At 42.2% G+C, this 27,456-nt stretch overlaps 1 protein-coding gene across 1 annotated transcript in view; it reads left to right on the forward strand.

Moving 5' to 3' along the window:
• Window positions 1–27,456, forward strand: part of fmnl1b (formin-like 1b) — a gene marked incomplete at its 5' end in the record, with an annotated part of 243,973 nt that overhangs the window by 203,360 nt on the left and 13,157 nt on the right. Inside the window, 4 exons of the mRNA XM_084322609.1 lie at window positions 1,000–1,234; window positions 6,935–7,003; window positions 7,119–7,199; window positions 8,925–9,054. Coding sequence (XP_084178735.1) covers window positions 1,000–1,234; window positions 6,935–7,003; window positions 7,119–7,199; window positions 8,925–9,054 — 515 coding nt within the window. The remainder of the gene's footprint in view (window positions 1–999; window positions 1,235–6,934; window positions 7,004–7,118; window positions 7,200–8,924; window positions 9,055–27,456) is intronic.

A 27,456-nucleotide genomic window follows, 5' to 3' on the forward strand; every position in this document is an offset into this window, starting at 1 on the left:
CCAAAATTCAGGCTTTCGAAGGGCTCCCAATTGAACATTCTTTCTTTGATATATTGCTGAGCCCTCCCCACTCCAAGCACCTCATCTCTAGGTTTGTGTGTCTGTTTGACAACTGTAATATGGCCTCTACTGAGAAGATTAAAGAACAATGGCAGGAGGAACTCGGTATTGATCTATCTGATATTGTATGGGATAGGAGTCTGTCTATAGTACAACTTGGCTCAGTCAATAGTAGACACCAGCTGATCCAATTTAAAGTTGTGCATCGTCTCCACTACTCCAAGCATAGATTGCACAAGATCTACCCCTCTGTTTCACCTCTGTGCGACAGGTGCCAGGTATCAGAGGGTACACTTTCTCATGCCTTCTGGTTTTGCCCTTCACTAACAGGATTCTGGGCCAAAATATTTGACTGGTACTCTAAGGCCTACAAGATAACTCTACAGCCGGGGGCAGAGCTCGCCATCTTCGGCTGCTCTGAGTCCTCTCTGAGCTTTCCTACAGCTGTACAACAATCTTTGACACTGGGGACAACGGTTGCTAAAAAACAAATACTGATGGAGTGGAAGTCCTCCTCAGCACCTTCTTTCCAACTGTGGATGGCGGACATGACCTCTGTCATACGGATGGAGAGACTAAGGTTCCTGAGAACCGATTCACTTAAAAGGTTTTCAAAAATCTGGGACCCGTTCTTAGCCTATCTCGATGAGGCTAGAGGCGGCAGCTGATTCGCCCGTCTGATCTCACAGTCCCCCTATGAGGGACCCCAAACACAATATTTCTCAGTCATGTATGGCTGGTAACCGTGTTGTAATAGCAAATGTAAAAAATTTGTTATTATTATTATTTTTTCTTTAATGCATATTTTTTTTACTTTCACTGTCTGAGTGTGTTTGTATGTCATGTTGGTATACTGTTTGTCATGTTTGTACAATGTTCTGAAAAATGTAAAATAAAATATATAAAAAAAAAAAAAAAATTGTTGTCCATTGCATGCAGGTACAGCCGGGAAACTCTGAGCCTGGACTTCCTTGAGCTGCTGGAGCGCTTCATCCCTTCGGAGTACGAGCTAAAGCTGATCCACAACTACGAGCGCAAGGGCAAACCCCTGGAGGAGCTGTGCGAGGAGGACCGCTTCATGGTGCGCTTCGGCAAGATCCCACGGCTGGCCCAGCGCATCAGCACACTCACCTTCATGGGCAACTTCCCAGAGACCGTCCAGCTCATACAGCCCGTACGTTTACAGTAGGGATGTACGCTAGTAATCGACTTTGACAATCAACGTTCAAATATAGAAGTTTTCCCTTTTCCCTTACAAAAAGGTACCATGGTAGTTTGGTGGTAATTTTAGTCTTGGATGAGGAGAGAGGGAATGTCCGCACACTGTCTAAATGGCTGTGAATGTATCTAACTAAATGTGAATTTATTTAGGGAACAATATTCAGGTGCAGTGCAGAACATGTGAGGGGGGTGGGGTATATATATCCATAGTGGGGTCAGAGTTAACAGCAGGTACACGTCTAAACACATCTTTACATACCCTACTACAAAGATATTCAAATAGACACTCACCCATATTCACCACAATAGAGTAATTTTCTATGAAAACATCAGAAAAGGTGAGGGCATATAAAAAGCGTTATTGAACAACCCAATGGACCCCAATCTGATCCACCACATGGTGAGAGAAGACAATACTGAATACACATTTTGCAATGTAGACAATACTAGTGCTTTGTAGTGCTTTACAGTAGCTGAAGAATAGTCAGATAGAAACTCCGATGTGAACAATGCAAAATCTTAAACTGACACAATTTATAAAATATTGATGTCAAATTCTTCATTCAAACCATAAGGAAACCATAAGGAATCGTGTTAAGAGCATAGATGTGATATGTCTCACGTGGTCAAGGCCTCTAAGGGCTCGGTCCACTTCCTCAATGCTTGTATATCTGAGAGAGCTACCCCTACACTCCAGCATGAGGCCTCCGCTCCTCCAACTCCGACCTCCTCACATCCCCCGCACCAGGCGTTCCACACACTGTTCACACTTCACGCAACGCGGCCCTGCTCCCAAGTAGCCCACCCCCTTCCCCCTGACTCTTTTAAGCTACAGATCCCGTTGTTTTTGTTTTTGTTACTGTTTCGTCCTTTTTGTTATTTTATTTGTTTTATTTTTTCCTGTTGTTACTATATATAATTCATATTTTTACCCTTTCTTTTATAGCTTCTCTCTCTTTGTAAAGTGTCCTTGAGTCTGAGAAAGGCGCTTCTCTCTTTAAATCCAATTTATTATTATTATTATTAGGGATGTTCGATATTGGCTTTTTTACCGATACCGATATACCGATATTGTCCAACTCTTAATTTCCAATAGCAATATCAACCGATATCAACCGATACCGATATATGCAGGCAGTGGCGTAACTCTGTTTGTAGTGGTGCGGGGGACAGATTAGGGGGCGTGGCCAGTGACGTCGCAGGGGGGGGGTAGGGGGGGGTGCCCCCCCCTACCTAATTATTTTTTTCTAATGCAGGTGTGCAATACGCATTTTCCCAGGCGGTGGCGCCTCTTGTAAGAGGTGGTCATCGTGGAGCCAGGGTGTTCAGGACCAGGACTGAGATCGGAATCCGCTGGAGGGGGTGCCGCTGCGGCCGTATAGCCTCTCTCTCTCTCTCTCTCTCTCTCTCTCTTTCTCTCTCTCTCTCTCTCTCTCTCTCTCTCTCTCTCTCTCTCTCTCTCTCTCTCTCTCTCTCTCTCTCTGTCTCTGTCTCTGTCTCTGTCTCTGTCTCTCTCTCTCTATCTCTCTCTCTGCACGTTCCGAGACTTGCGCGGCTTGTCATAAGTGAATTGTATTATAGAAACCTTTTTAAATCAGTTGAACAATAGTCCATTTTGGTGAGTTGAGAGAGAGAGAGAGAGAGAGAGAGAGAGAGAGAGAGAGAGATCGCGCTATTTATTATCTACAATGTATAAAACAACAGCCTAGGCTTTTAAATACAACAAGGTCATAGACAGATATTTCACAGACACCAAGCAATGCTGTTGCATTTCATGGCAATCACACAGACCATCGTTCAGTTTAACACCAAACTTTGAGGGGAGGGGTATTTGAGCACATCTGACGACATGGCTGTTGTTATGCAAAGACAGCTGTGGTCGGTACTTAGCGCGTGCCTCTCCAGGTGAATCACCTGGCTACCTGTCTTTGCATGACAATGGCTCAGAGATGGAACAAGCAGCCGTGTTTCCATGTGGTCCAAGTGCTGCGTCGCGTCACCGTTTATTATCATGTAACATTGTTTTTGGACGGTTAAAACATGGGGGGGACAATAACTGCAATCTGAAACCATGCAGGGGACATTTTCCGATGTCCCCGCCCTTAGTTACGCCTACGTATGCAGGCCCCCCCCCCCCCCCCCCCAAAAAAACTGAATAATCTCAGGTAATTAACATTACATATCTCTTGTTGTGGAATTAACACAACATTATGCATACTTTTGACAATAAATAAAATCAGAATTTGTTCTTACTTGCTTGCCTGGGTAAATAAAGGTTAAATTAAATGTAAAAAAAAAAAGAAATACAAATAAAATAAAAAAATTTAAAACCGATACCGGTAATTTCCGATATCACATTTTAATGCCAATATCGCTAATTATTATTATTATTATTATTATTATTAATGTTGTGACCTGGCTTTTCGAAATGTGCTGCGACAGGATTCCGCTTGTCTCCACACCTAATGTTACTTCAGTCACTGATACGTCTCCACAGCTAATGTTATTTCAGTGTTCACTCGTCTCCACAGCTAATGTTACTTCAGTCACTGATACATCTCCACAGCTAATGTTACTTCAGTGTTCACTCGTCTCCACAGCTAATGTTACTTCAGTGTTCACTTGTCTCCACAGCTAATGTTACTCCAGTGTTCACTCGTCTCCACAGCTAATGTTACTTCAGTGTTCACTCGTCTCCACAGCTAATGTTACTTCACTGTTCACTGACTTGTCTCCACAGCTAATGTTACTCCAGTGTTCACTCATCTCCACAGCTAATGTTACTCCAGTGTTCACTGACTCGTCTCCACAGCTAATGTTACTTCAGTGTTCACTCGTCTCCACAGCTAATGTTACTCCAGTGTTCACTCGTCTCCACAGCTAATGTTACTCCAGTGTTCACTCGTCTCCACAGCTAATGTTACTTCATTTACATTTACATTTAGTCATTTAGCTGACGCTTTTATCCAAAGCGACTTACAAGTTCTGTACGACAAGCCATCAGGAAGAGCACAACTCTATCAGCTGAGTAACAATGTTCATCAAAGTGTTGAGTGCTACAGTGTAGGTTAGTTTATTAGGACAAGTGCATGACAGTATGGTTAGTTAGGGTTAGATTTTTATTTTTTATTTTTTATTCAGATAATGGTTCACTTCAGTGTTCACTCGTCTCCACAGCTAATGTTATTTCAGTGTTCACTCGTCTCCACAGCTAATGTTACTCCAGTGTTCACTCGTCTCCACAGCTAATGTTATTTCAGTGTTCACTCGTCTCCACAGCTAATGTTATTCCAGTGTTCACTCGTCTCCACAGCTAATGTTATTCCAGTGTTCACTCGTCTCCACAGCTAATGTTACTCCAGTGTTCACTCGTCTCCACAGCTAATGTTATTTCAGTGTTCACTCATCTCCACAGCTAATGTTACTCCAGTGTTCACTGACTCGTCTCCACAGCTAATGTTACTCCAGTGTTCACTCGTCTCCACAGCTAATGTTACTCCAGTGTTCACTCGTCTCCACAGCTAATGTTACTCCAGTGTTCACTCGTCTCCACAGCTAATGTTACTCCAGTGTTCACTGACTCGTCTCCACAGCTAATGTTACTCCAGTGTTCACTGACTCATCTCCACAGCTAATGTTACTTCAGTGTTCACTCGTCTCCACAGCTAATGTTACTTCAGTGTTCACTCGTCTCCACAGCTAATGTTACTTCAGTGTTCACTGACTCGTCTCCACAGCTAATGTTACTCCAGTGTTCACTGACTCATCTCCACAGCTAATGTTACTTCAGTGTTCACTCGTCTCCACAGCTAATGTTACTTCAGTGTTCACTCGTCTCCACAGCTAATGTTACTTCAGTGTTCACTCGTCTCCACAGCTAATGTTACTCCAGTGTTCACTCGTCTGCACAGCTAATGTTACTCCAGTGTTCACTGACTTGTCTCCACAGCTAATGTTACTCCAGTGTTCACTTGTCTCCACAGCTAATGTTACTCCAGTGTTCACTCGTCTCCACAGCTAATGTTACTCCAGTGTTCACTGACTCGTCTCCACAGCTAATGTTATTCCAGTGTTCACTCGTCTCCACAGCTAATGTTACTCCAGTGTTTACTGACTCGTCTCCACAGCTAATGTTACTCCAGTGTTCACTCGTCTCCACAGCTAATGTTACTCCAGTGTTCACTCGTCTCCACAGCTAATGTTACTCCAGTGTTCACTCGTCTCCACAGCTAATGTTACTCCAGTGTTCACTCGTCTCCACAGCTAATGTTACTCCAGTGTTCACTGACTCGTCTCCACAGCTAATGTTACTCCAGTGTTCACTCGTCTCCACAGCTAATGTTACTCCAGTGTTCACTGACTTGTCTCCACAGCTAATGTTACTCCAGTGTTCACTCGTCTCCACAGCTAATGTTACTCCAGTGTTCACTCGTCTCCACAGCTAATGTTACTCCAGAGTTCACTGACTCGTCTCCACAGCTAATGTTACTCCAGTGTTCACTGACTCGTCTCCACAGCTAATGTTATTCCAGTGTTCACTCGTCTCCACAGCTAATGTTACTCCAGTGTTCACTCGTCTCCACAGCTAATGTTACTCCAGTGTTCACTGATACGTCTCCACAGCTAATGTTACTCCAGTGTTCACTGACTCGTCTCCACAGCTAATGTTATTCCAGTGTTCACTCGTCTCCACAGCTAATGTTACTCCAGTGTTCACTCGTCTCCACAGCTAATGTTACTCCAGTGTTCACTCGTCTCCACAGCTAATGTTACTCCAGTGTTCACTGACTCGTCTCCACAGCTAATGTTACTCCAGTGTTCACTCGTCTCCACAGCTAATGTTACTCCAGTGTTCACTCGTCTCCACAGCTAATATTACTCCAGTGTTCACTGATACGTCTCCACAGCTAATGTTACTTCAGTGTTCACTGATACATCATTTTAGTTTTACCATGGACAAACTTTTGTTTGATTATAAAACCAGTTTTTTGTTTGAGAGTTCATGTTTTATCATCCTGTTCCACGCACATCTTATCTGATGAGGTTACAGTAATACTACACTAAAAACAATGATAATACACAAGTGAAATACTTGGTAATAAACACAGTACGGTCTCAGTCACTACTTTAGTTCTAAATTACATAGTATTAGCCCTTGACTAAAGAAAACATTGTGCTGCCCTGTTTGTAGATTTGTCGACTTTTAACCAATTTCTTCAATTACAAAGATGACACAGTGTTGGCTTGGATACAGGTGCTTGCAGTTGGTTTAAAATCTATTTATCTGAGTGAGTTCAGTGTGTGAAAACAGGAAATGCCCAATCAGTGTTCTTGATTGTTCTGATTGTCTGATAATTCTGTATTTTTTTTAACACGCTGTGACATTTATGAATGTAGTACAAACACTGCAAATTAGTTAAATTACTCAGTGTATTTATCAAGTATAAATAAAGATTGCTGAATGAAGTAACCTACAGAAATTGAGTAAAAGCAGTGTGTGAATTATTATAAATTAATAATTATAATAACTATAAAAATAATTATATTATTTGGGGGGACATTTTTTTTGATAATAGTTTCATAAAATTGCCATGACAGCCCATCTGGATGACATTAAGGGATCAAATCTTCAATGTCTCCTCTTCTCTGACAGCAACTCAATGCCGTCATTGCTGCCTCAATGTCCATCAAGTCTTCCAGCAAGCTGAAGAAAATCCTAGAGGTGAGGGACATGTATTTGTTTCCATATGGTAACACTGTCGCTTTGGTTAATGGTTATTGATACTTACGTCCTATACTATACAATGACAACTGGGTTGGTTTTGAACATCTCACAGATCATCTTAGCGTTTGGGAATTACATGAACAGCAGCAAGCGAGGTGCAGCCTATGGGTTCCGCCTGCAGAGTTTAGACATGGTGAGTACAAAACAATATATTATAATAATAATAATAATAATAATAATAATAATAATAATAATAATAATAATAATAATAATAATAATAATAATAATAATAATAATAATAATAATAATAATAATAATAATAATAATAATAATAATAATAATAATAATAATAATAATAATATATATATATGTATACTTGTATTTTGTATGTGTGCGTGCATACGTGCATGCATACGTGCGTGCGTGCATGCGTGCGTGCATGCATGTGTTTGTTTTACCACCCAGCCTGAATTATTGTCCTAGTCCGGCTCTGTATTTATTATACTTTTATTTATTTGACTTGGGAAAACGAATGGATTGATTGATTGATTGAACATTTTATTAACATATTGCAGAATGGGTACAATACAGTATGGCTCAAAACACACAATTGTTAAGGGAATGCAGACCAGAGAAAGACTTTCGTCTTGTTTACATCAGGGTCCCGCATTTTCAATTAATCATAACATATATATATATATATATATATATATATATATATATATATATATATATATATATATATATATATATATATATATATATATATATACTTAGTTATATAAGAATACAGCCACTGGCTGTGTTTTAGACCACAACACTATCACATTTGTACAAGTCTCAGTTGCACTTTCCTCAGTGGGGAAAACATTAAATTCTTCAACTTTAGTAAAGATGGACTGTTATCATTATTTTCCCAATTTAAACCAATGGGAATCACTAGCTGAAAGGTAATAGCTAGCTAGAAGCCAGTAGTACTGTATGCCTAGGCCTATGTCAGGTTTCAGTGAGGCATGCTAACAATGCTAATTAGCCATTATTCTGTTGATTTAATAATCAATAGAAAAAACATATTCTCCACAATAATCCAAAACAAAACTAAAATTATCACAGTGTCGCTTTAACATAATTACCATAACATCATAACATAACATTCTGCCATAATTTCAATAAATCAATAACATCTTAAATGTATTAGAAAAAATAGTGGTTCAGACTGAAAGACCGTTTCATCGATCAGGCTGAAGCTGAATCTCTCCCAGCTCTCCCCCCTCTCTTAGTCCACCACAGACTCTGGACTAAGAACACTGACACGCACACACACACCCACACACCCAGCTCTCCCCCCCTCTCCCCCACAGACTCTGGACTAAGAACCCCCCCCCCCCCCCTGACACACACACACGCACACATACACACACACACACACGCACACACACACACACGCACAGACACACACACACACACACACACACACACACACACACACACACACACACACACACACACACACACACACACACACACACACACACACACACACAGACAGACACACACTGACACACACTGACACTTACTAACTCACTGCCACTTTACTGCCATTATTTTATTTTACTGCCATTATTTATTTTACTATGTACCACTGCTGCTAGAAGATTTGCACACGTTTTTTACCTCTATATTCATTTCACTCATTCATTTCATTGTTTGCTACTGTTTATATTGTATCCTGTATATTGTGTGTGTACATTGTGGGAAGGGAGGAACGTAATTTCATTTTTCTGTATGTCTTGCACATTATGGGAAATTACAATAAAGTTGACTTTGACTTTGACTAGTGACAGTGTAGTGGAGACGTTTAACTGCATGATGATGGCAATGGGTTTCTTTTGACAATGATTTTATTTTCTATTCCAAGCTACTGGACACCAAATCCACAGACCGCAAACAAACTCTGCTGCACTTTATCGTCAGGATCATTCAGGAGAAATACCCTGAGCTCCAGTCCTTTCACACGGAGCTGCACTTCATGGAGAAAGCTGCTTTGGGTAAGCATTCTGTACAGAGGTATTAGCATTACAACAGTGGCTTAATAGGTATTCATATTACACTATAGCCTATTACATTGCTGGTGTGTGTAAGCGTGGTAGTAGTTTTGCATAACGGTTATATACTGTAAGAGTAAATCAAATCAAATCAAATTTATTTATAGGGCCCGACAACACACGTTAATGTCCCCATGGGCCGTACAGATCTTCTTTAAACAAGTCAAGAAGAAAACATAACAATAAGTCAAGAACAGAACAAGAACACCATAAGGTCCAAAATTTTTTAGATAAATGCAAATAAATGAAAGAATGCAAGCACTCCCAGACATACCCCACGCGAAGGTAAGGAAAAACTCACTAAAACCTAACAATAGGGAAAAAAGCTCCACAGGCAGTGTGGAGGAGAGAAACCTTAGAAGGGCCATTCAAGGGGGGATCTCCCTTCTTAGATGTTGGTGATAGTAGTGTTGCAGACGGACAGTTGGTAAGCATGCACTCATGTGTGTAGTGGAACACAGATGAGTGCATGCAATAGCAACTGTACATTTAGAAAAATTAAAGATAGAGCTAATAGCGATAGCAACTGAACATTTTGAAAGATTAAAGATAGAGCTGATAGCGAATCTATTTGAGGCACAGGGGCGGCGCAAAGAGGGTCACGTCCTCCCCGTCTTAGTCAAGGGACATTTAACACTCCGGTCGTTGCTCAGGGACAGCCGGAGACAGGGAGATAGGGGGCGGCGCAGAGAGGGTCGCGAACTCCCCGACATCATCGCGGGACATCCGGCACTCCGGTCACCACTACGAGACCTCCGGAGACAGGGGGGCACGCAGAGGGGGTCGCAACCTCTCGGCCTTCGTCACGGGACGTCCAACACTCCGGTCAACACTCCAGGACAGCAGGTCATAGGGAGACAGGGAGACGGGACAGGCGTTAGACAGCTCATGAGATTGTAGTAGGCGGACATAGCAATAGATACAAGTGGTAGGCATATATGTGAATGGAGTAGATATATGAAGTAGGCGTATTATGTGAATAGAATAGAAGTACTTAACCCAGCAATGAAACCGCGTTGACTGTTAATCTGTTAACAGTCTGTTAATACTGTTAATCAGTTGACAGGACCACGGACAGACGGCGGTGAATAACTGATCCAAGGCCTCGGAGGTGCATGTAGAGCAGTCACTACAAACTTGGCCAAGACCCCGAGGCATCCATCACCTTAGTCAGCGCCAGGAGACGGGCACTCAGAGAGAAGGGGGAGGGGGGGGGGAAGGGGAGGGGGGGGGGGGGGGAAGAGTTAGAGAGTTCCCATGTTTGTGGTGCTGCAAAGGAGCAGACATGTAGTACCCTGTAGTGCCATGTAGTACCATGTAGTACCCCGTAGTGCCATGTAGTACCCTATAGTACCCTGTAGTGCCATGTAGTACCCTGTAGTACCCTGTAGTACCCTGTAGTGTCATGTAGTACCCTGTAGTGCCCTGTGGTACCCTGTAGTGCCATGTAGTGCCACGTAGAGCCACGTAGAGCCATGTAGAGCCATGTAGTGCCATGTAGTACCATGTAGTACCATGTAGTACCATGTAGTACCCTGTACCCTAACTAAACTACCCTGTAGTAAACTACCCAGTGGTACCATGTAGTACCCTGTACCATAACTAAACTGCACAGATTAATCTAAAGGTCAGTCCCCGACCAGGTGAGATCAGGGTAGGTTGAAGGAGAGAGAGAAAAGATGAGTCTTAAGCAGGGATTTAAAAGCTTCGACAGAGCAGGTGCCCCTGATGACGGCAGGTAATTTGTTCCACAGGTAGGGAGCGCGGTAGACAAAGGCTCTGTGGCCGGCGGATTTCTTTTTAACCCTAGGGGTCGATAGAAGCCCTGCATTTTGTGAGCGCAGAGCACGAGCGGGCGAGTATCGGGAGATGAGATCGGATAGATAGAGCGGTGCAAGCCCATTTAAAATTTTGTAGGTGAGGAGTAGCACTTTAAAGTCAGAACGGGCTTGGATAGGAAGCCAGTGTAGGGCGGACAAAACTGGTGTGATGTGATCAAATTTTCTAGTTCTAGTTAGTATCCGTGCAGCCGCATTTTGCACGAGTTGAAGATTTTTGATGCTTGAATTAGGTAGGCCTGAAAAAAGTGCATTACAGTAGTCCAGACGTGATGAGACAAAAGCATGAATCAGGGTTTCAGCATCAGCCAGAGTTAAAATGGGGCGTATTTTTGCGATATTACGAAGATGGAAGAATGCAATTTTGGTGACATTTTTTATATGTGCATTAAATGAGAGGGAGGAATCAAAAATGACTCTGAGGTTTTTTATGGTGGAGCTCTGGGATACATGACAGGTATCAAAGTTGAGGGAGATGTCCTGAAACAGGCCTCTGTGGTTTGGGGGGCCAACAATTAACATCTCAGTTTTATCTGCATTAAGGAGTAGAAAGTTTTGCGACATCCATTTTTTGACGGCAAGCAAGCAGGCCTCAAGGTTTTGTAGTTGGGAGGAATCATTTGGCTTAATAGGTATATATAATTGGGTGTAATCAGCGTAAAAATGAAAGTTTATGCCAAATTTGCGTATGATATCGCCGAGGGGTAGCATGTAAATCGAAAATAGCAAAGGGCCCAGGACAGAGCCTTGTGGGACACCACATTGCACTGGGAGGGTCTCAGATGTTAAATCATTATAGACCACGCAGTGTGTTCTATCAGTTAAATAGGATTTAAACCAAGCTAGTGCGAGACCCCGAATGCCAACATGATTCTCAAGCCGACCTAGAAGAATCGAGTGATCGATAGTGTCAAAGGCTGCACTGAGATCAAGCAATAAGAGCACAGAAGTGAGGTTTGAGTCAAGAGAGAGCAGTAAGTCATTTGTGACTTTGGTAACCGCCGTTTCGGTGGAGTGTAAGGCTCTAAAGCCAGATTGAAATGATTCATTAAGATTATTGTTTGATAAATGGTCAGTAAGTTGCGTTGCGACGATCCGTTCTAACACTTTGGATAGGAATGGAAGATTGGAGATAGGTCTGTAATTTTTCAAGATTAGAGGGTCGAGGTTCGGTTTTTTAAGTAGTGGTTTAATGGCGGCTGATTTAAAGGCCAGGGGCACCACGCCAGTAGACAAAGAGGTGTTGAAGATCACATGAATATGAAACAAAACTGAAACAATGGACATTTATTTAGCTTTCTACCAATACCAATACAAAACCACATGACAAGAATATACCCAAGAGACTAAAAACAAAACAAGACAACCAGTCACTCCTTCGTGTCTCTTACCGGTGTTAGACATGGACATATCAAATCAGATATTGAGAATATATATCTATAATAGACATTCGGTCCACATAGTCCAGTTATAGTCTTTGTACAAAATACCATCAGGTCATCAAGAGTCCCTTTAGTTGATGCTATAGACTATAGAGCAATGAGCCGAGGGAAGAAACATCACACAACAATCACATAGCAAAAACAAAACACAAATAAATAAAAATAGTGCTCTATAAGTTCACATTGTTTTAGATATCTACAGTGTATGTAGTCGTTTGTTAGTTTTAAGATAGATAGTCAAGAAAAGGTTGCCAAATGTCTTTAAATTTGCTGGGTTGCCCTGCGTTCTCATAGCGTATTCTCTCCATGTGTAGCATACGAGTTCTGTCAACCAGGTTTGGAAAAGTGGTACTGTTTCTTTGTTCCACAGCATTCAAATGCATTTCTTTGCAATTACCATGCCATACTGTATAGTCTGTATCTCAGAGTAATTGAGTGTTGTCATATTATGTGACCAGCCAAAGATAGCCACTATTGGGTCTGGGGGAAAGTCATGGGTGTAGATGTTTGAGTAGCAGTGGAACACTTCACTCCAGAACCTATGGAGCTTCGGGCAAAACCAGAAGAGGTGACCCAGTGAGCCCTCAGCAGATTTACATCTGGTACAGAGTGGTGAGACTGAGGGGTATATTGAGTGCAATCTTGTACAAGAATAATGAAGTCTATGCATCACCTTAAATTAAATTAACTGATGTCTGGAATGAATAGAACAAGAGTGGATACTGCGGAGGCCCTCATCCCAGGTGTCTATTGGAATGTCCACCTGGATATCTCTCTCCCAGGACCTCCTCAAGCATTGTGTAGATGGAATATAGTGTTCTGTAAATGAGTCTACAAACTTGGATATCAGGCCTAGGGTGCCCACCTGTCCGAATCGCGGGACAGTCCCGATATTGGGACGTTTGTCCCGCGTCCCGCTACAACAAAACAATGTCCTTTTATTTAAAAAAAAAGAAAGAAAAAAAAAAGATTATCTTTCAAAGATTATTATTTAAAAATGTTTTTAAATGTTGTTAATTTAATGCCTCGTTCCAATACCCTCTTATATTTAAAATAAAAAAATCGGGCAACGTCACAAACCAATGCATTGCGCAGCCGAGCAATAGTATCCAGCTGCAGGACCACAGCACCGACACACTCAGGACCGCGACACTTTGCGGACCCACACTCTCCAGACCCTCGCTCCCATTGGCTGATTTGGGTCACGTGACCGTCCCACCCAATGGCTGAATTGGAGTTGGACGGTCACGTGACCCAAATCAGCCAATGGGAGCGAGGGTCTGGAGAGTGTGGGTCCGCAAAGTGTCGCGGTCCTGAGAGTGTCGGTGCTGTGGTCCTGCAGCTGGATGCATCTCCAGCCGAGGCTGCCGAGCAGCTTACGCGAGTCTCGCGAGTCGCGCTGCCTGTCACCTGTCCGAGCGAGGCCGGGGCAGCTGTATGTGTGACGTCAGTCACTCGAGTAGTCAGAAGAAAGACAGCCAATATTACTGATACAAGTTGTTTAACTAGCTAAGAAAAACAAGGAAATGGAGGCAAAAAAAGAGACTTTGCTCATATAACAGAGACTGGGACAAGAAGTATACGTGGCTGAGATCCGTTTCAGATGATCCCCAAAAGGTAGAATGCAGGATCTGCCACAGGAGCTTCACCATCACCCATGGAGGAGAGGGGGACATCACGTATAGTTGTTCAGAGGAGCGCCTCTTCAGCAAGTCTGGCCCGACTATTATTGAGAACTGAATCAGAGGGTCGGTTTGTTATAATAACAGAATACACGGGGAGTATCGCCGGGACACTGTCCAGAGGGAAGGGAGCAATAGAATCCGGAGGCTAATATCCCCAAAACCGGAGGTGAGTTTAATAAGATTAATAACAAAATGAGCTATATATAGCCTACCGTCTGCGTCGAATATGATATAAATGCATTTAGAGAGTGAACAGTTTCAAGTACCTCGGAGCCCACATATCCGAGGATTTGACATGGACCACACACATTGACAGTGTTGTGAAGAAGGCACGACAACGCCTCTACTTCCTCAGGCGCCTAAGGAAGTTCCAAGTCAGTCAGAAGATCCTTAGGAACTTCTACTCATGTACAATAGAGAGCATCCTGACTGGCAACATCACCTCCTGGTTTGGGAATAGCACTGCACAAGACCGTAGCAGACTACAAAGAGTGACACGTTCAGCCGAACGCACAATTGGAGGGGGGCTTCCCACCCTCCAGAACATTTACAACAAGCGGTGCAGGGGGAAGGCAAAGAGAATCATCAAGGACTCCAGCCACCCGAACAACTGCCTCTTTGAACTGCTGCGGTCAGGCAAGCGATACCGGAGTCTTAAGGCGAGCACAGAAAGACTCAGAAGAAGCTTCTATCCCCAGGCCATCAGGCTGCTCAACGAACAATAAACACTATGCAACAACCATCAATTGCACATAGCACACACACCCACACGCACACACTCACTTAAACAAACAACACACTGCAGCACCCACTCTCCACACTTTAGATCACACAAACACACTTTATATTTATTGATAAAGGATTTGCACTACAACTCGTACACCTACTGTAAATTGTACCTAAATTGTACCTCATCCCATTTCTGCTTTGCACTATATAGTATTGTATATTAGTACACTGCATAGTATATTGTTATATGGTAACTCAGTTACGTCTATTATGCATCGAACATTGTACATATGTCTATACTGAACACTGTGACCTAATTTTTTACTTCTAATTTACATGCTATACTATGTTATTTTATTTCATACTTATCTTGTCTTGCACAGTCTCTGGAGCGTAACAGTAAGAAGCATTTTGTATAAAAGTATTCTGTACTTCTGTATGACAACTATTAAAGAAACTTGAAACTTGAAACTTAAATAATAAGTACATTTCTTTAATTATAATTAGCAATAAAAAAATGTTTAAATACTTTTTTTTATTTATATATTTTTTCTTCCGACCCGCCCCCCCCCCCCCCTACGTGTCCCACATTGTCCCGCAAAAGCAGTGCTGCTGTCCTGCGACTGAACCATTTTGACCTGGTCACCCTAATCAGGCATTTGGTATTGGGCTCTGTAGTCATGAGGGAGTATATCACAGCAATTGGTGTAGGCTCTAAGTTTCAAAATTTGGAATATTTAAACGAACATAGTTCCTAATTTGTAAATATCGAAAGAAATGAGTGGGCGGGAGCTCATATTTATGCTGGAGTTGTGAAAATGAGGCAAAATGACCATCAATGTAAATGTTTTCTATAAAGACTATTCCTTTTTCCTTCCATTTGAAATTTTTTTTGTCTGATTGTGAAGGGGGGAAAGCATGTGACAGATGGGCGTACAGACCGATGTCTCTGGTAATTTAAAGACTTTTCTGATCTGGTACCATATTTTCAACAAGTTCTTTATCATAAAGTTGTCTCTTATAGCGGCCTCAAGGGATCTTTTTGTTGCAAAGAGAAGTGCTGGGAGAGAGATACTACTAGCATTCTGTTCTATGGCCAGCCATGCAGGGGTGGTAGTGGTGGTCTCACCAGGGTATGAGTCCTGCCAGTAGACCAGAGCTCTTGCATTGGCTGCCCAGTAGTAGTGTTGAAACATGGGTAAGGCAAGGCCTCCCATATTTGTAGGCTTGCACAGGTGATTTTTGGAAATACGGTGTGTTTTGTATCCCCAAATGAAAGGCATAATAAGAGTGTCAAGGGACTTAAAAAATGCTTTTGTTAAAATAATTGGCAGGTTCTGGAACAGATATAGAAATCTGGGTAGAGTGACCATTTTTATTGCATTAATACAGCCTATCATAGACAATGGGAGAATTCTCCATTTCTCTACATTACATTTCAATTTCTCTAACATTGGTTCATAGTTTAATTTATACAGGAGTTTGTGATTCCTAGGAATAACAACTCCAAGATAGTAAATGTTATCTGTAATTCTAAAGGGCAGGTTCTGGAGGAATCCTGAATTCAGGCAGTCAGTAAGTGGCATAAATTCACTCTTTTGCCAGTTTATAGTGTATCCAGAGAGTCTACCAAATCTTTCAACAAGGTCTAATAAAGGCGGTAGAGATTCTTCTGGGTGTGACAGGTAAACAATCACATCGTCTGCGTATAAAGAAATGTAGTGCTCAATTCCACCTAGTTTCACAGGTGTAATGGAAGGGTGGTTTCCATCGGCGTATTTAGACCACTATCAGTAGGGCCCTTGCCCTACTGTTGATCGCCTGTGCCCTACTGATTACATCATTATTATTATTTTTTTTACTTCGCTTTGAAATATTATAGTGAAATATTTTGCACTGTTTCGATTTATCTTGTTGAAATCCTCCAACAGGCTCTTTTTTGTAAGTTAAATGGTTTGCACACCCCCTATGACAGAGCATACATGGTACATCCCACCAGCTGACCGCGCAGTTCACAGCCAGGTAAATTGAAACGCCACGTTTGTTTTTAATTGTGACGATTTGACATGAAGGAGGACAATCACAATGGACAGACATCAGAAAGTTATTCGCCATGGGCAGCGATAAAGCGTTGCAGAGTAAAAATGAGAGAGGTAAGAGTTGTAAGACGGTCAAGACCCACATGAATTTGAAGAATCTCCCATCCCTTAACCGCAACGTTACCGGAGGAATTAGCTGCTAGATAACGATAGCCATGTAACGTGCTTACCAGATATAGGCTAGCCTAGGACCTGTATACAGTAATAGCCTATCTATATATGCCTATGCCAGTCATTTTTATATTCTGCAGCTGTCTTTTAGAACAGTCTGCCCAGTGACTTGAAAATCGTCAATGCTGTTAGATTCAAGTCCAGCCTGAAGACTCAATGAATGAATGAATGAATGAATGAATGAATGAATGAATGAATGAATGAATGAATGAATGAATGAAAACTTTATTTAACAGATTGCAGAATGGGTACAATACAGTACAGCTCAATACACACAATTGTTAAGGGGATGCAGACCAGAGAAATACGTTTTAATCTATTCTATTCTACAATTTTATTGCACTGCACTATTGCACTATTTTACTCTATTTTATCTTGCTCCTTTTATAAAATAATTAAATAACATAACCCTAACCTAACCCACATTTTTTTTTTATAAAATCCACCCATTTTCGCCCAAAAACCGGCCAAAACAGGCAAAAAAAATGTATCATATCCTTCATATCCTTCTGTGCCCCAGTAGAGTGCTGGGTCTAGATACGCCCCTGGTGGTTTCTAATGCTAATGGCGAGGGGTTCGATTGCAATGGCAAAGAGTAAAGGAGATAATGGGCAGCCTTGGCGTGTACTACGGTGAAGGGGAAAGGGTGGTGATTTATTGCAGTTGGTCAGGACTGATGCAGTGGGGTGAGAGTATAGCATTGCAACCCACAAAGCAAAGTCCCTGCCCAAACCAAACTCTTCTATCACAGACTGAATATAGTTCCACTCAACTTGGTCGAAAGCTTTTTGTGCGTCAAGGGCCAGGATAGCTGTGTTTATATCTTTTTTATATTTGCCATATATGTGATGTTTAGTAGTCGCCGAACATTGAAAAAAGAAAACCTCCCGGGAATGAAGCCGGTTTGATCAGGATGAATTATGGCCATTATACATTTATTGAGCCTGTTAGCTAGAATTTTGGTGAACACCTTTAAGTCGTTTCCAAGGAGGGCAATAGGGCGGTACGAGGAGGGGTCAGTTTCCTCTTTACTTTTTTTTCAAAATTAAAGATATATTAGCTGTGTAGAGAGAATCAGGTAGGCATTCAGTTTGTATGGAATGTTTAAACATCCGCAACATTAAGGGAGCAACATCTGCAACATATTCTTTATAGAATTCTATAGAAAAACCATCAGGGCCGGCAGATTTACCATTAGGGAAGCCTTTGATTGCTGTAAACACTTCTTGCAATGATATTTCTGCATTCAGTGTATTACGTGCTGTTTCGCTCAGTTTTGGGAGTGGTAGAGAGCGAAGGAAACTGGTAATGTCTGATTGGCTGGCAGTGCTCTGTGAGGTGTAGAGCTTCTCATAAAAGTCCTTAAAACATTTGTTAATTTCCTCTGGGCTGGTAATGAGGGACCCAGAGCTTGATTTTATCTTATGAATAGCTCTTTTGGCCCTGGTACCTCTCAGCTGACGTGCCAATAATGAGCTTGGTTTATCTGCTAACTCAAATTGTTTGTGCTTTAATTTTAATAACATTACACTTATTTGACTAGAAAGGATAGTGTTGTATTCATACTTGAGTTTCATAATATTACTTAAAGCAGGAGAGGATGGAGCATCTCTATATGTCTTCTCAAGAACAGGGAGCAAAGTTTCAATGTCTAATAATCTTTTTCTGCTATTTCTTTTTATTGTCGACTCATATGATATTAGATGTCCACGTATAACAGCTTTAAATGTCTCCCATAGGACTGAGTCAGATACATCTTTAGTGTCATTTAAACAGATATATTCTTTGACAATGGTAGAAAATCGTTGACAGAACTGAACATCATTAAGCAGAGTTGGATTGAAACGCCAGCAATACTGTGATTTTCTCACTCCAAAATCAATCGACACTGTAACTGGGCAGTGGTCTGAGATTAAAATATTGTGATATTTGGAGGAGATAATATTGGATGTTAATTTGGAATCCGTTATGAAATAGTCTATCCTTGTATATGATTAATGTACTTGTGAAAAAAAGGAGAAATCTCTGTCTGTGGGGTGCTGTAGTCTCCAGATGTCTACAAGATTCAGTGATTTAAACAAGTTGTTTAATACTGTAGTGGAGTTAAGAGGAGTGGCTGGGCGAGAAGAGTGCCTGTCCATAAATGGGTCCAGAATGCAATTAAAATCTCCACCCACTATTAGATGTGTAGTTGACAAGTCAGGTAATAGGTTAAAAACACTTAGAAAAAAACCAGGGTCGTCAAAGTTTGGGGGCGTATAAATTTAAGAGGGTAACATGAAATAATAACATATTGCCCGTGACAATCAAATAGCGGCCGTTGGGATTGGCTATGGTAGATATATGTTGGAATGGGATATTTTTGCGCATTAGTATAGCCACCCCTCGCACCTTTGATGAGAAAGTGGATTGATAGACCTGGCCCACCCAACCGCACCTCAGCTTATATATCAGCAGACAGCGATTTCAAGTGAGAGAAAACTTTCGATCGTTTAACGGGAGTATTTAACGCTCGGACATTCCAGCTGGGCTGGCTAAAGTAATATTGCCATCCCGTATAGGGTTGATATTAGTAGTTGTCATAATCGGACTTTATAGCGTGAAATAGGACATCATGATCATGAACAATGTAAAATAGCACAATAACACACATAAACACATCCCATACCTCCCCATCCTCCCGCTTCCCCAAACGAAGCAGGAATAGAAAATAAAGGTATTAGAGAGTTAGAGAGTTCCCATGTTTGTGGTGCTGCAAAGGAGCAGACATGTAGTACCCTGTAGTGCCATGTAGTACCCCGTAGTGCCATGTAGTACCCTATAGTACCCCATAGTGCCATGTAGTACCCCGTAGTATCCTGTAGTACCCTGTAGTGCCATGTAGTACCCTGTGGTGCCATGTAGAGCTATGTAAGCCATGTAGTACCCTGTAATGCCATGCAGTACCAAGTAGTACTCTGTGGTACCATGTAGTACCCTGTACCCTAACTAAACTACCCTATAGTAAACTACCCAGTGGTACCATGTAGTACCCTGTACCATAACTAAACTACACAGATTAATCTAAAGGTCAGTCCCCGACCAGGTGAGATCAAGGTAGGTTGAAGGAGAGAGAGAAAAGATGAGTCTTAAGCAGGGATTTAAAAGCTTCGACAGAGCAGGCGCCCCTGATGACGGCAGGTAATTTGTTCCACAGGTAGGGAGCGCGGTAGACAAAGGCTCTGTGGCCGGCGGATTTCTTTTTAACCCTAGGGGTCGATAGAAGCCCCGCATTTTGTGAGCGCAGAGCACGAGCGGGCGAGTATCGGGAGATGAGATCAGATAGATAGAGCGGTGCAAGCCCATTTAAAATTTTGTAGGTGAGGAGTAGCACTTTAAAGTCAGAGCGGGCTTGGATAGGAAGCCAATGTAGGGCGGACAAAACTGGTGTGATGTGATCAAATTTTCTAGTTCTAGTTAGTATCCGTGCAGCCGCATTTTGCACGAGTTGAAGATTTTTGATGCTTGAATTAGGTAAGCCTGAAAAAAGTGCATTACAGTAGTCCAGACGTGATGAGACAAAAGCATGAATCAGGGTTTCAGCATCAGCCAGAGTTAAAATGGGGCGTATTTTTGCGATATTACGAAGATGGAAGAATGCAATTTTGGTGACATTTTTTATATGTGCATTAAATGAGAGGGAGGAATCAAAAATGACTCCGAGGTTTTTTATGGTGGAGCTCTGGGATACATGACAGGTATCAAAGTTGAGGGAGATGTCCTGAAACAGGCCTCTGTGGTTTGGGGGGCCAACAATTAACATCTCAGTTTTATCTGCATTAAGGAGTAGAAAGTTTTGCGACATCCATTTTTTGACGGCAAGCAAGCAGGCCTCAAGGTTTTGTAGTTGGGAGGAATCATTTGGCTTAATAGGTATATATAATTGGGTGTCATCAGCGTAAAAATGAAAGTTTATGCCAAATTTGCGTATGATATCGCCGAGGGGTAGCATGTAAATCGAAAATAGCAAAGGGCCCAGGACAGAGCCTTGTGGGACACCACATTGCACTGGGAGGGTCTCAGATGTTAAATCATTATAGACCACGCAGTGTGTTCTATCAGTTAAATAGGATTTAAACCAAGCTAGTGCGAGACCCCGAGGGTAAGGTGCAGGATGGCTCCAGCCGCCTGGGCGTGAAGATATTGATGATGGTCATCCAATACCGACCCGCCCGCCATCATCCCCGACATGTAGCGCGCTAGCTGCACGATGTTAGAGGTTGCAGCTAGGCTCTGAGTCGCGGCGATGTACACCTGGTCAGTCCAATTAGCCATCTGCCTAGCCGATTTCCCTTGGGGAACCGGCTTCCGCAACGGCTCCCACACCATTTAGGGACAAAGTATGGATGCCATCGGGCTATCAAGCCGAGGCACCCCGTCCTTTAGCCCCTGGACCAAACCCGCCACCCGCGTGACTGGCACGTAGGCAGGGGTAAGGCCAGTGATGACCTGTCCCTGTTTCACGTAGGCCTCCATTTTAGGCCCGTCCTTTTCTCGTAAATTTGCGCGAGAGAGAAAAATAAGATAAAATGTTCACGTAGCTCCTTTCCAGCAACTATTTCGGCACTAAACCCAAGTGGTGTATACAGACACTTGTCGGTGGTGAAAATAGGGAAGGAGCTGTTAGTATGGCCACGTCCCCACTTATGTAGAGGAGCGGATGTGGGTGTGGCCAGGCGGATGTGAAGAAATGTATTCAGTATTAGATTGATATGGGCAGGGCCGCCTCAGGGGGTGTGCGAGCAGTGCGGTCGCACAGGGCCTCGCGGGAAGGGGGGCCTCGCAAAAAAAAAATATATATATATATTATTATTATTTTTTTTATATTATTTTTTTTATAATTTTTTATTTTTTTTGCGAGGCCCAACTTCCCGCGAGGCCCTTTTTCATCACAGACCTAAAATCTAGTTTTGCTTACATGCTTATATATTTCACATTTGTAGAATAGTGTTCCGGGTTCTGCGGCTCTGCTGCTCTGCAGATAGACACGTTTGTAGAATAGTGTTCCGGGCTCTGCCCGGATCCACGAGGGAAGGGGCTACAGCCAGCCAGGTACAGGATCTATTCAGCGCTATCCAGAGGAGCGAGTGGATGTCTTTTGAAAAGCAGCATGGAGCAGAAGAAATAACACAGTGTGCCATAAGCTTGTTATCAATACCAAATATGACGTTCGGCAGATGGACTGAAGATGAAAGTTGTTGCGTGTTAGAACCTTCAGTCAGGCTATAGCTATGTCGGCTAGTAGCAATTAGCTAAAGGCAGGCACAGGTAACTAGCGTTAGCTAACGCTAGCTAGCTAGTGTTAGCTAATGCTAGCTAACTAGCGTTAGCTAGCTACGTTATCGAGTGCTGTTCCGGGGGGACAATATCATGGATGGGACTGGTACTTTTCATCTCCACGGTATGAAAATGCGTCAACGTCGTCTCCTTCCAACTTTGCCATTGAATCTGCGTTAGGGTGAGTTTTTCAAGCAATCTATTCTGTTCCCGCTGTGGTGTCTCTCTCTCGCTACACCCACCCGTCGTGGTCTCTCTCTCTCTCGCTACACCCACCCGCCGTGGTCTCTCTCTCTCTCGCTACACCCACCCGCCGTGGTCTCTCTCTCGCTACACCCACCCGCCTCTCTCTCTCTCTCTTGCTCTCTCTCTCGCTACACCCACCCGCTGTGGTCTCTCTCTCTCGCTACACCCACCCACCCGCCTCTCTCTCTCTCTATCTCTCTCTCTCGCTACACCCACCCACCGTGGTCTCTCTCGCTACACCCACCCGCCTCTCTCTCTCGCTACACCCACCCGTCTCTCTCTCTCTCTCTCTCTCTCTCTCTCTCTCTCTCTCTCTCTCTCTCTCTCTCTCTCTAGAAGCATTTCTCTCTCAATTCAAAAAGCTTTATTGGCATGAAATTTCACAAATGTTGCCAATGCACAATTATGACATAAACAGCAAACAATATAAGATCAAAAGAAATAAAGGAGATGGTGCGGTGAGTAAAACATGGAAGAATATATGTGTCCTACTGTTTGTCCCTTTTCTTGTTACATGAATTGACATATTTTGCAGCTAAAACTGCACATTCTCTCTGTTCCCCCAGGAGGAGTGGCCACTTCTGCACTTCTGTCATACTTTGGAATTTTGGGGAAATTATTTCAATTTTTGTAAAGAATTCCTCCCTAATATTTCTATAATTTTCACATTGTGTTAGGAAGTGTAGTTCTGTCTCTACGGCTCCCTCATCACAAAGACAGCACAACCTCTCCTCTCTGGGCAGCCAGGTCTGTCTGTGTCTGCCCTTCTCTATCGCCAAACCATGGTCACTCAGTCTGTACCTTGTCAGATTCTTTCTTAGATTCTTATCAGTTACTGTGCTGAGGTAGTCTGCCACAGTATACTGTCTGTTTAGGGCCAAATATGTTTCTAATTTGTGTTGTGATTGTGTGAGTTGATTCCAATACGTAATGTATTTATCTTTTTCTTTGGTTATAATTTGGTTAGGTCTAATCTTCTGAGGCTGGCTAGGGTTTGTGATGTCAGAGTGTGAGATGTCAGCCAGTTTCATTATGAGTTGACAAAAGTAAATCTCTCTCTCTCTCTCTCTCTCTCTCTCTCTCTCTCTCTCTCTCTCTCTCTCTCTCTCTCTCTCTCTCTCTCTCTCTCTCTCTCTCTCTCTCTCTAATTGACAGTTGACTGTATCATGCCCAGCCTCGGGCAGCGCTATTATTTAAGAATATGTTGACTGTATTAAAATATATATATATATATATATATTTTTGTACCTTTAGGGGGGGGGGGGGGGGCTCGCGTTTATATCTCGCACAGGGCCTCGCATTTCTCCCAGGCGGCCCTGGATATGGGATAGGGTTCCAATAGAGCAGAGCGTAAGCTATACGATAATATAACCACAGACTGCAGACTAGCAACACGTTTATCCAAACAGGGCCCCGTTCCCCGTACCTGGATAACTGAGTTAGCTGGATAACTTTCGGTGAAGTCTGACTTAAGCCGGACTTTCCGGCTCCCCGTACCTGGATTGTCCAGATCACCATGACAACAGATCCAAAAGTTTGAGCCTGGTCGAAAGCAGGGTTTAAGTTCAAGTTAGCCGGATCAACCATCGCCACGCCCCCGCAAAGAAGTGACAGCCCGTTTCCTGAAATTATTCCCACAGTCTACGATCTGCATCATACCATTCTGAATTACGTTTTTGTGCTCCATTCTTCCAGAGGGGGCTTTTGAAATGTAAAATAGACCCAAAATGCTGATACTAAATTCACTTTGTCCTAAATAATGCACGTTATATATACCGTGGCGCTCGCTCGGTGCGATGTACACATTTATGTGGTTATTTTAATTGTAACTGGGATTAAGATGTCTGATGAGATGCGCTGTTTGACGGATTTGAGAAATTGAATGAGCCGTTGACGTCACATTAATGAATGAGGATAAAGAAATAAAACTTCATTCAAAATAAAGAATATTCTAAACACGGGTCTCTCGTTCATTAATGTATAAACAATGAATTTATCCCATCTGGCACAGTGGCGCAGCGCTAGTGCTCAAGCCTGCCAACCCAGCGACCGGTGTTCGAAACCCTGTGTTTCCAATATAATTTTTTTGAATATAATATTAATGATTATACGCCAAAGTAGCCTGGTTTTAAGTTAAAATATTATAAATCTACATGCATTGAGGATGTCATTCTTTATATAGCTCTCAACGTGCACCAAATTGAATTATTCCTATATTGCAAAAAGAAGGAAAAGACTAGGGTTTCGAACCCCGGTCGTCTGCGTGAAAGTCAAAAGAACAACCCATTAGACCACAGTGGAGATAAGTAAAAGATCGACCACACATCAATCAATGGGTAAGAGAGCCGTATCGTAATTCTGTATAACAGTTTAACTAATTATTTTCGCTAGCAAGATCTCATTTGATTATTCAATCCAGCAGGCAAGTTTAAAGAAATATAATCTGATTGATTGAGGTAATGAGGGACTTAAAATTAGCCTATAGATAACGCATTTAACTTGTCGGCGAGGCGATTGAGCCGTATTGCAATCTGTCAATAAAGTTTTAAATCAATTAATCAATCAATGCCGTTAGAGAATCAGGATCTCTGCCATCGATACGTGCTGGCTTTTCAACTGAAGCGGCCGCGCGCAATTAGCCTGGGTCTCAAGTCTGAATCGAGTTAACGAGACTGAATCCACCTTCGAGGAACAGGAAAATCCCGGCTTCAAACATCGGGTTAACTGAATCTGGATAATGACATCTTGATCGACTTAGTTGAACCAGGTACGGGGAACGGGGCCCCAGGTGCATTCCACATGGGGAAATGGCAAGTAGGAAGGGGATAACTACACTGCCTGCCCATAAGAGGGAGAGGTCTCTGCAGATAAATGCACCACCACACACTTAGTGGGTCTTACTGTAAGTGATGGTTGAATTTGAGAGGGATTATGTTTGTATGAATCTATACATTGTTTTAAGTGCTGATTGACAAGGATTATGTTTGTATCAGTCTAGTGTATACATTGTTTTAAGTGATGATTGAGAGGGATTATGTTTGTATGAGTCTATACATTGTTTTAAGTGATTATTGAGAGGGATTATGTTTGTATGAGTCTATATATTGTTTTATTTTGATATTTTACTCTTTAAAGCACCCCCAGATGTTTACATTCAAGTGACATCACACATTTGAGGGGTTTCTTTCAGATTTCTACTGTAGCTTTAGGAGGGAGTGGCTACCCAAATAAAGTCTATTTAAATATTTTTCCATACTGAAAGTATATTTTTAGTTACGTTTTGTAGTTAAGTTATATTTATATAATTATATTTATTTATATTAAATGTGTTAAAAGTATATTTCTACCCAGGATTTCTACCAAGCGTAAGTTGTACTGTAGTAAACGTATTTAAAGTGTACTATTTTGGTTTGCAAAAGTAACTATACTGTAGCGTTCTGTCATACTCTTATGGTTAGGAAGAATGAGAAGGGGTTTATGCTTCTTTGGGGTTGTTTAATTCCATTGATATTGGTTACATACAGGTGAATACCTCGCTCGTCATCACACACCTGCTTTCACGTATATTCCACGACAACAAACTAACTTCCGGTGCCACCTCCTATCTCTCCCGGGGGGAAACACACCCCCAGTCAACAGTGACACACAAAACCCCAGAACATTACAATACTATACTACTAATATTTTTGCATATCTTAAGTGCAACTTTCAGTTAACACATTGTAAGGGTTCATCTTTTCCTGGCCAGGCTTCGCCTGCTGCTCCCTCCTCCCCACCTCTCCATGGACTTCCTCCACACATGAACAGTCGTGTCAAGTGCATAGACTTTGCTCTACTGCCATCCTGTGGCCTAATTCTGTTGGTGCTGCACTGTGTGCATCTCTACGTTTCTGTAATTTTTGATCTCCTGAATTTCATCACTAGTCTGCTGTCTGTGTATCTGTTGTCTGTGTTGTAATTATGATCAGTCTAGTGTTGTCTCAGTATTTGTATATTTGATTCAGTCTGTTGTTCTAGCCTAGTTTAATCCCCAGTGTGTTTTGGCCTTGTGTTAGTTCTGTTTTGCTCCCAGGTGTATCTTGTTTCCAATTACCCTCCTGTGTCAATCAGTGTGTGTATATCTGCCTCGTTTGCCAGTCTCTCTTTGTCGGTTCATTGTTTCGGTTAAATGTTTGATGTCCACGTGTGTTACTCTTGCTCTGTCATTCGATCCTTGTCTCCCTGTGTCAGTAAGTCTAGTTTTCAGTTTGTTTTACCATCTTTGTTTTTCGAGTTTACAGTCGTTTTGGTCAGTGTTTGTTTGTAGATCAGTTTGCACATTTTTCCCTACCAGCACTGCTGTGGTTTTTGTTTCTTGTTTTTGTATTTTGCTCTCTGCCAGCCATTGCTGTGCTCTCGTTTGAGTTCCTTGTTTTTGTTGCTGCTTTTAAAGTAAAGCATTATTTTTTTACTACTTCACCCTTGGCTCCACGTCTCGTCTTGTCTATTGCTTTCTCCTCGTCCTGTTCTGCGTTTGGGTCCTCTGCCAACACCAATCCTTAACACACATTACGTAAAGCTTAAAGATCTCATTAAATGAAAAATACTTCCCTCTCCATTCACCCTTTTTGTCTGCCCCTAGTTCTCACCTATTTATCACTACGTGTCAAAAGATTCACAAAAATAATTTCCTTCTTATTTTCATATAAAGACATCCATTGTTTTCTCTTCCTCGAAAACGTAGCTACTCTGTCTTTCTGCACACGAGGGTGAACCCCCCCCCCCCCAAAAAAATCCAATTTATACCTACATTTTGTAGAGATTTTGAAGCCCTTCAACG

The sequence above is a fragment of the Notolepis coatsorum genome (assembly GCF_963971535.1).
Source record: "Notolepis coatsorum genome assembly, chromosome: 10".
NCBI lineage: Eukaryota > Metazoa > Chordata > Actinopteri > Aulopiformes > Paralepididae > Notolepis > Notolepis coatsorum.